This window comes from Seriola aureovittata, chromosome 6 (assembly GCF_021018895.1).
Source record: "Seriola aureovittata isolate HTS-2021-v1 ecotype China chromosome 6, ASM2101889v1, whole genome shotgun sequence".
In the NCBI taxonomy this organism is placed as follows: Eukaryota; Metazoa; Chordata; class Actinopteri; order Carangiformes; family Carangidae; genus Seriola; species Seriola aureovittata.
Window position 1 is genome coordinate 124,149 of NC_079369.1, and position 8,352 is coordinate 132,500.

The 8,352-nt window shown below is 46.8% G+C and overlaps 1 protein-coding gene across 1 annotated transcript in view; it reads left to right on the plus strand.

Moving 5' to 3' along the window:
- The first annotated feature begins 512 nt into the window (after positions 1-512).
- med16 (mediator complex subunit 16) overlaps positions 513-8,352 on the plus strand; it is a 9,426-nt gene continuing 1,586 nt past the window's right edge. The window contains exons 1-14 of the mRNA XM_056379598.1: positions 513-694; positions 1,130-1,313; positions 1,461-1,568; positions 1,659-1,828; positions 2,121-2,402; positions 2,507-2,656; positions 2,889-2,994; positions 3,084-3,239; positions 3,565-3,785; positions 4,039-4,245; positions 6,015-6,225; positions 6,353-6,486; positions 6,641-6,833; positions 7,900-8,116. Coding sequence (XP_056235573.1) covers positions 1,175-1,313; positions 1,461-1,568; positions 1,659-1,828; positions 2,121-2,402; positions 2,507-2,656; positions 2,889-2,994; positions 3,084-3,239; positions 3,565-3,785; positions 4,039-4,245; positions 6,015-6,225; positions 6,353-6,486; positions 6,641-6,833; positions 7,900-8,116 — 2,294 coding nt within the window. The 5' untranslated portion in view covers positions 513-694; positions 1,130-1,174. The remainder of the gene's footprint in view (positions 695-1,129; positions 1,314-1,460; positions 1,569-1,658; positions 1,829-2,120; positions 2,403-2,506; positions 2,657-2,888; positions 2,995-3,083; positions 3,240-3,564; positions 3,786-4,038; positions 4,246-6,014; positions 6,226-6,352; positions 6,487-6,640; positions 6,834-7,899; positions 8,117-8,352) is intronic.

Below are 8,352 nucleotides of genomic sequence, written 5' to 3' on the forward strand. Positions count from 1 at the left end.
AAGTTAAAATGATAAAAGTCCTTCCATCTGTCAACAATTACACATTATATTATTATCATTATTATTATTATTTTCTTTTACATTTGAATATGTGGAGTTATATTCTTATTATTGCTATTCTTATATGCTTTTATTATATTTGTATGTGTGGAATATGCGTGTATGTGTGGAGCACTGCAACACAACATTTCCCGCAGGGGATTAAAAAAGTATTTCTGATTCTGATTCTGATCAAGGTGTTATTTAAATTTGATCCCACACCTGTAAGACCTGACTTGGGGAAATAAGGTCCCATGGTCATCAGGCTGGCCACGGCGCCATCTCAGATAAACACAAATTACAGTTAAGCGCCGATAGGACATTGTATAGAAAAAAACACGTTGTATGTGAATCAGACTCGCAGTGAAACACACGCAGTGTGCTATCAGAAGTTAAACATGTTTCTAACATGTTTTAAGATGTTTTACAGTCAGGCAAATACAGAGACAGCTCTGTGAGCCGTGGGTCCTGGCCCCCAGTTGATGTGAATGAACGATCAGTTGTTTGTTTCATCATAGTCACGTTAAATGTCCATCAAACTGCTCCAAGTCACTCCATCGTTTTATTTAAAATTTTCATTCTAAAGGTCGATTAATTGTTTGTCAAAAAACGGATTTATCATCGTTTCTATCAGCGTCAGAGGAGCTGAATCAAAGTAAGATAAGCTAACTTTAGCATGCTAACTGACACTTGAATTCTTCCTTTTAACGGTTCAGTGCTAAATAACTACTAACTAACTACTATTGACTAGCAGCCGTTAACTGAACTGTAATCTGACTGAAATCAGGTCACATTCGGCTCTCACTCTCTGCTACTGTTTCCAGATAAACGTAGGTGTTTAGACTGAACACAGAGACGAGTCAGTTCAAACTGATGAAGTGAAACCTGCAGTTTTTAAAGCGTGTTCGGTGAACGAGTAGAACAGAACCTAGTGCTGCTCTACACGGGGTTGTGTTTCCCGAAAACAGGGCAGGTGAACGGCTCCCTTTTCTGGAAACTCAGAGTTGAGACCAGAGCCTGCCCGAGGCTCCAGTGAACTAAGTGCCAGCCTCTAAAGTTTCCAGTCTTAAAACTCTCTCTCTGTCTCCAGGTGAGGCGTCCTGCTGGCCTCCAGCTTCTTCTTCTGTCGTGAATCATGGAGTTGGCGTATGTCTGTGAGTGGGAGAAACGTCCCAAGAGCACTCACTGTCCCTCCATCCCCCTGGTCTGCTCCTGGTCCTGCAGGAACCTCGTGGCCTTCACCACAGACCTGAAGAACGACGACGACGACAAAGGTAAACACACACACACACACACACACACACACACACAAATTTTTCATTTTACTTAAAAAAATGTAGTGGTTCAGGGTTTCGATCTTAAGTCATCCACTGAATGTGTGTGTGTGTGTGTGTGTGTGTGTGTGTGTGTGTGTGTTGTAGATGTCAGTCACATGATCCACATCATTGACACTGAACACCCCTGGGATGTTTACTCCATCAACTCTGGACACACTGAGGTCATTTCCTGTCTGGAGTGGGACCAATCAGGTGAGGTTTCCACGGATCAGGATTCACAGTGAATTCATTGATGTGTTTGTATGTGTTTTGATGTACCTGTGTGTGTGTGTGTGTGTGGAGGTTCGAGGCTGCTGTCCGCAGACGGTGACGGTCAGATTAAATGCTGGTCGATGTCGGATCACCTGGTGAACAGCTGGGAGAGCGTCCTGTCCAGCTCCCTGGACGGAGATCCCATTGTAGCTCTGAGCTGGCTTCATAACGGAGTCAAACTGGCCCTGCATGTTGAGATGGTAATGCCCACTGATCTATACACGTGGAGAATGTAGAGTGTGTGTCAGACAACTATATGTCAGGTCATAGGTTGGATAGTATTGGTGATAGGGCTGCTCGATGGCAAAAAACTTCCATTCATCCATCCATTTTCTTCCGCTTATCTATTTTGAAGCCAAATCGTAATTGAAAATAAAATTAGATTAATTGCCCAGCCCTAATTGGAAAGATAGTAGGTACAGGTATTAGATGACAGGTGTTCCCTGCTGTCAGTCAGTAAACATCGTGTGTTCTTGTCTCTTCTCGGTTCAGTCGGGTTCTACAAACTTTGGTGAGAAGTTCTCTCGGGTGAAGTTCTCTCCATCTCTGACTCTGTTTGGTGGGAAGCCAATGGAGGGCTGGTTGGCGGTGACGGTGAGCGGTTTGGTCACAGTGTCATTGTTGAAGCCAGGCGGCACTCTGCTGACAGCCAGTGAGAGTCTGTGCCGGCTGAGAGGACGAGTGGCATTAGCTGACATCGCCTTCACTGGAGGAGGGAACATCGTGGTGGCAGCCACCGATGGCAGCAGCTCGTCTCCGGTCCAGTTCTACAAGGTCAGAACCAGAACATCCCCGCGCAACAACAGATCATCACAGGGAAATACTGACCTTCACTAGCGCCATCATCAACTACATAAATGTTTATATGTTGTGCTCAGGTGGTGGTGAGTGTGGTGAGCGAGAAGTGTCGCATCGACACTGAACTGTTACCGTCGCTGTTCCTGCGCTGCACCACAGACCCGCTGAGGAGGGAAAAGTACCCAGCTGTGACCCACCTCAAGTTCCTCACCAGGGAGAACTCTGAACAGGTGACCAGTACAACCAGTAGAACTCCAAATAGGTGACCAGTAGAACCAGTAGAACTCTGAACGGGTAACCAGTACTACCAGGAGAACTATGAACATGTGAACAGTAGAACCAGGAGAACTCTGAGCAGGTATCTTACATCAGTAGAACACAGGTCAGACATGTATCTGTCACAGAACCATCAGCAGTTGAAGAACCCTGCAGAACCAATAATTGTTTCCATGTGTTATGCAGGTTCTCCTGTGTGCGTCCAATCAGAGTGGCAGCATTGTGGAGTGCTGGTCTCTGAGGAAGGAGGGACTTCCTGTCAACAACATCTTCCAGCACCGCTCACCAGTTGGTAAGAAACAAACACAAACTGTTTCAAACTGGTCCAAACTGGTCCAGGTAGTTCAGCTGGTCTGACTGATGGTGTGATGTGGTTGTCAGTGGGGGAGAAGCAGCCGACCATCCTGAAGTGGAGGATCCTGACGACCACCAACGACCTAGAGCGAGTGTCTGCCGTCGCTCTGCCCAAACTACCCATCTCCATCTCCAACACCGACCTGAAGGTGGCATCAGACACCAAGTTCTGCCCCGGGCTCGGTGAGGAAAACTTAGTTGTATCACCTGTGCAGGTGTAACCACACAGACAGAAAGCTTATCCACCACGCCATCTTCAGTTTGAATGTTGGCGTATAGTCCCGAATACACATCCTCACCATGACCACACCCCTTTGATACTCGTCGTCGTCACTGGAGTGAAACATGAAACACAGTCATTCATAAACCAACATCATCCAGTTTCCACAGTCCGGACCGGAAACCTCAGACCACCTCAGTGCTGATTTGCTGCATGTTCACTTGTGAAACTGAGGTGGGTCGTTTAGTGAAGATCAGCTGTTCACTCCACCTGTCCTCCTGCTCTCAGGTCTGGCTCTAGCCTTTCATGATGGCAGTATTCAGATCCTCCACCGTCTGTCCCTCCACACCATGGGGGTTTTCTACGGCTCCTCCTCCTCCTCTGGCCAGAGACCGGGAGACGAGTCCGCCATCAAACGCCAGAGGACTGGAGGCCCCGCCCTCCACTTCAAGGCCCTGCAGTTCTCCTGGACCTCACTGGCTCTGGCTGGAGTCGACAACCATGGAAAGGTAAGGAAACACACCTGTTATCTGGACCACAGCAGCCAGAGGCCCTCATGGTTCAGACATGTCTGACTGAACTGCATGTATCTGTTTTATTACATTAAAATGTAAACCTTAAAATAACGGCTTCAAAATGGTACACTCAACTGCACCTTCAGTCCTACTTCGCACCCTGAATGTTGGGCGTTCTGAATGTTCTGACTGTTCCGAAAGTACACTGGTTAAATCAGATGTTATAATGTTGTTGTCTGGTCCTCAGCTCCACATGCTACGGGTGTCGCCCTCTATGGGTCAGGTGCTGGAGATGAACACGACGCTGCGCCACCTGCTGTTCCTGCTGGAGTACTGCATGGTGACGGGCTACGACTGGTGGGACGTCCTTCTGCATGTGCAGCCCACCATGGTCCACAACCTGGTGGAGAAACTTCATGAGGAGTACATGAGGCAGAACCAGGCGCTGCAGCAGGTCAGCAAAGCATCATGGGAGAACAGCACAGGTGGGAAGGGGGACAGAAACAGATCCACATCCAAGATGATGTATAGCTCCAGTTGTGAGGACAATGAGACTAGGGGTGTGGTTTGTCTGATTTTATTTAATAATAATTTAGTTTCTAAAATATCTGATGGTACAGAAAAGCCAGAGCATATTTAGGTCTTTTATTTTTTTACCTTGAAAAAAAGACATTAAGTGTTTGACTATAACAAAAGTTCACTGATTTTCTTCTGATCACCTCATGAATCAATAGTTTAATTCAAACTCAAAGAACCGCCAGACTATGAGCGATTCCTAACAATCAGATGAAATGCATTCTTTGACACTGTGTTACCTTGCCTGGAATAAAGAAAGGTTGCGTTGGGTTGCATCACAAGCCGGGCAACAGGATGGGTCAGGGGCCTGGGTTTGCAGGTCCTTGGCATCACAGACTAGCTATAGGGACATGGAACGAGCCAGAGCTGAGGTGGGAGTCGGGGCGGTACCATCTCCTGGAGAGGGGCTGGACGCTATCCCTTTCCGGAGTTGCCCTTGGTGAGAGGTGCTTGGTGGGTGTGGGGATACTCACAAGTCCCAACTTCTGTGTTGGAGTTTTCCCTGGAGAACAAGAGGGTCACCTCTATGCAGCTGGAGGTTGCGGGGAAGAAGACTCTGACTTAGGGGTGGGCTATCTGATGATCTTATATCATGGATGATCTTACTTCTCAGGTGAATTGAACAGATTGCGTGATTAAAAGGTGCTATATTTCAATATTTAATTTTAAAAGTTAATTTGTTTCTAACCAGCATATTGTTAATTGTTAAACAGCTAGCCTGCTAACTCTAGCTGGTGACGGCAGTCCTTGTTCTGTTCTGCAGCCTCAGTGAGCTTGGTGTATCAACACATGTATGAGTTCTCCACCTGAGCAGAACAAGAAGCACCATCACAAGCTCACAGCAAAAACCTGGATGTGTAGAGGAGACGGAGAAGGACTTTTGGTTGACCTCAAGGAAGTTCTGACAAACCATCTGAGATCTAAGAAAGGTGAAGCAGGGCTTAGCCGAGACTGTTTTCAGCAAAGGAGGAGACCTGCTGACTCGGACTGACGATATCATCGGGCAATGGAAGGAACACTTGGAAGAACTCCGGAACCTGACCAACATGTCCTCTGAGGGGGAGGAGGAGTCCTAAGACTACAGTGGAGTCCTCGAGGGATCTTGTGGGGGTTGCTGTGGGAATATGGGATTCTGGAGCCATTGCTGTGGGCCATCTGCTTCTTGTATAACCAAAGCCAGTTGGGTCTGCTTGGCTCAGCTGGAGGTGGACTGTGTCTGTTTTGGGACCCCAGAATTGCCCCTCTTCTGTTGGCTTCATCAGACCGGGACCTACCGCATGCACTGGGGCAGTTTGCAGCTGAGTGAGAAGTGGCTGGGATGAGAGTTAGCACCTTCAAGTCTGAGGCAGTGGCTGAAAATGATGGATGATTTTTAAAAAACGATTTAAAATAAAACAGTTAATTTATCCCCCACCCTGAAAAAGGAAATGTAAAAAAGGTCCGTATTTTCCTGTGTATCATATTTAGGTTTAACTTTCGGCTCCTATGTTTGAGCTCCTGAGAGTTAAACTTCGACAGTTTAAGACTGCGGACAGTGACACATTTCCAGCACACATCAGTTGTGTTTAGGTTTCCTGACGTTCCCAGTAACAACATTAGTAAACTACACTGAGGCATTATGCATTATGAGAGTTGTTTATGTTTCAGGTTCTGGCGACTCGTATTGTGGCGGTGAAGGCGTCTTTGTGTAAACTCTCCACTGCGACGGCAGCTCGAGCCTGTGACTTCCACGCCAAACTGCTGCTGATGGCCATCAGCTCCACCTTAAAGTCTCTGCTCAGACCACACGTCCTCAACACACCTGACAAGAGTCCAGGTGACCGCCTGACCGAGATCTGTGCCAAGAACACCGACACAGGTGAGAAGACAAAAGGTATAGGTGAGACACTTGAGGGACAGGTGAGACACCTGAGAGGACAGAAAGCAGGAGGTATTAAATATTGATCAGGTGATGGTCAGATGTTGATCGGTGTTTGTCTCCTCAGATATTGATAAGGTGATGATCAATCTGAAGACGGAGGAGTTTGTGTTGGACGGCCCCCCGCTTCAGTCCCTGCAGCAGCTCATCCAGTGGGTGGGAGACTTTGTTCTCTACCTGTTGGCCAACCTGCCCAACCAGGTGAGCTAAAGAGAACAGGTAATGTTGCAGGTAATCAGAACCAGCTTCCTACCGGTGGAATGTGAAGAGGATTTCTTCCGGCTCTAGCAGCAACATCAACTTCTCTTTATATTTAACAAACCCTGAACCTCTGTGTTCATTTCTGACCCCGCAGGGCTCCATGGTCCGGCCTGGGTTTGGCTTCATGAGGGACGGGGCATCTCTGGGGATGCTGAGGGAGATGCTGGTGATGATCCGGATCTGGGGTCTGCTGAAGCCCGGCTGTCTGCCCACCTTCACCGCCACGTCAGACAACCAGGACAGCATGCAGCTGCTGTTCAGACAGCTCACCAAACTGTGGCTCTGCTGTAAGACATAACCCGTAATTCATTAATGCAGGGCTTTAAGTATTCTGGCACCGTGCCGGATCTCCGGCGTAACGCTGTGAGAGAATTAATGTCAAATTAAAGTCAGTACACTTGTTGTGAGTGCGGTTTATCTTGTTTGAGGTAATAAAGTTCACCTACTAATGGTAAGAGAGGAACACAGCTCTCGCTCTCAACCTAACCAGACACTGAACCTAACCAACTTTACTAGCCAATCAGAAGCAGAATGGGGCGGGTCTTGGCAGCACTGTCAGTGTAGGATCCAGCGGCTTGAAGGAGCCTGGCACTTGTTTCTGCATGGTGTGTTAGAGGAAGCTGCTATCTGCCACCAGCGGTCATAAAGCTGCTGTCCGTGCACTCCAACATACAAGTATGTTACCAGAAGCGACAGTTACAATTACCACTCAGTAATCAATGACTGACCGTGTCTGCGATCAAAAAATACGCGTGTGCACGTTCATTGCAGAACATGATCTGTCCTTCACAATTTCTTTGTTTACAACCCAAAAAGAATGAAGAAATAAGTGATGTTGGCCTTATTGATTTCACTTTAAACTCCAGTTTACCAGTTCCTTAAGCACTTCAATGTTACTTTATTTTCCATTATTTATTTCTTTATCTCTGTTTTTCAGACAGAAATATTTGAACGTAGCTACAGTATTGCAGAGTTGTTTACAGTTGTCTGTTACATTGCACATACTTTTATAGAGAGTAGAGAAAATTGGCCAAAGCACATATTGTATATGTGCAAATCTTTTTCCAAATTATAATTATCCAGAAGTTTTTCCAAATTGCTTGCACTTCAGAGCTGTTGCACTGTTACTGTTGATATATATTGTATTTTTAAATATATGGTGCCCCCCCAAACAACATTTTAGGCTCAGGATTTTTTTTAACTTTAAGCCCTGTTAATGATCCTGAACACAAACTGGTCTACTCTCAGATCATGGACCGTTTATTAGATCTGTCGAGTCTCAGTGAGATTAGCGGGACTAACACCTCAATATGACAGGAACTATCTGTTAATAACTGTCTCTCTGTGACTCAGCTCGGGACGACGGACCCCCCCAGGACCCTGATGAGAGTCTGATAGATGAATGCTGCCTGCTGCCCAGTCAGCTGCTGGTTCCCAGTATGGACTGGCTCCCAGTGAACGACGGCGTCATCGTGAAGCTGCAGGGGAAACACCCGCTCAGACTGCAGTTTGGAAAAGCTTCGTCTCTGCCTGGAGGAGGAACCACCGTCCCGCTGGAGGTCTTCACCAGGTAACACACCTAGACCTCGACTCAACCCTGGTTTGGGCTCAGTTTGAGTCCACACACTGTCAGTGCTGTTCACTTTCAGACCTGCAGGAATCCCGGTCATTCTGAATATGGCTTCCTGCAATTTCCTGTTTGGATCCTTTTTGATTTTATTGCTAAAGATCATTTTCCCACTGATCAGTCTGATTTGTGTTTCTGTGTGTGTGTCTGTGTTTCTGTGTTTCTATGTTTCTGTGTGT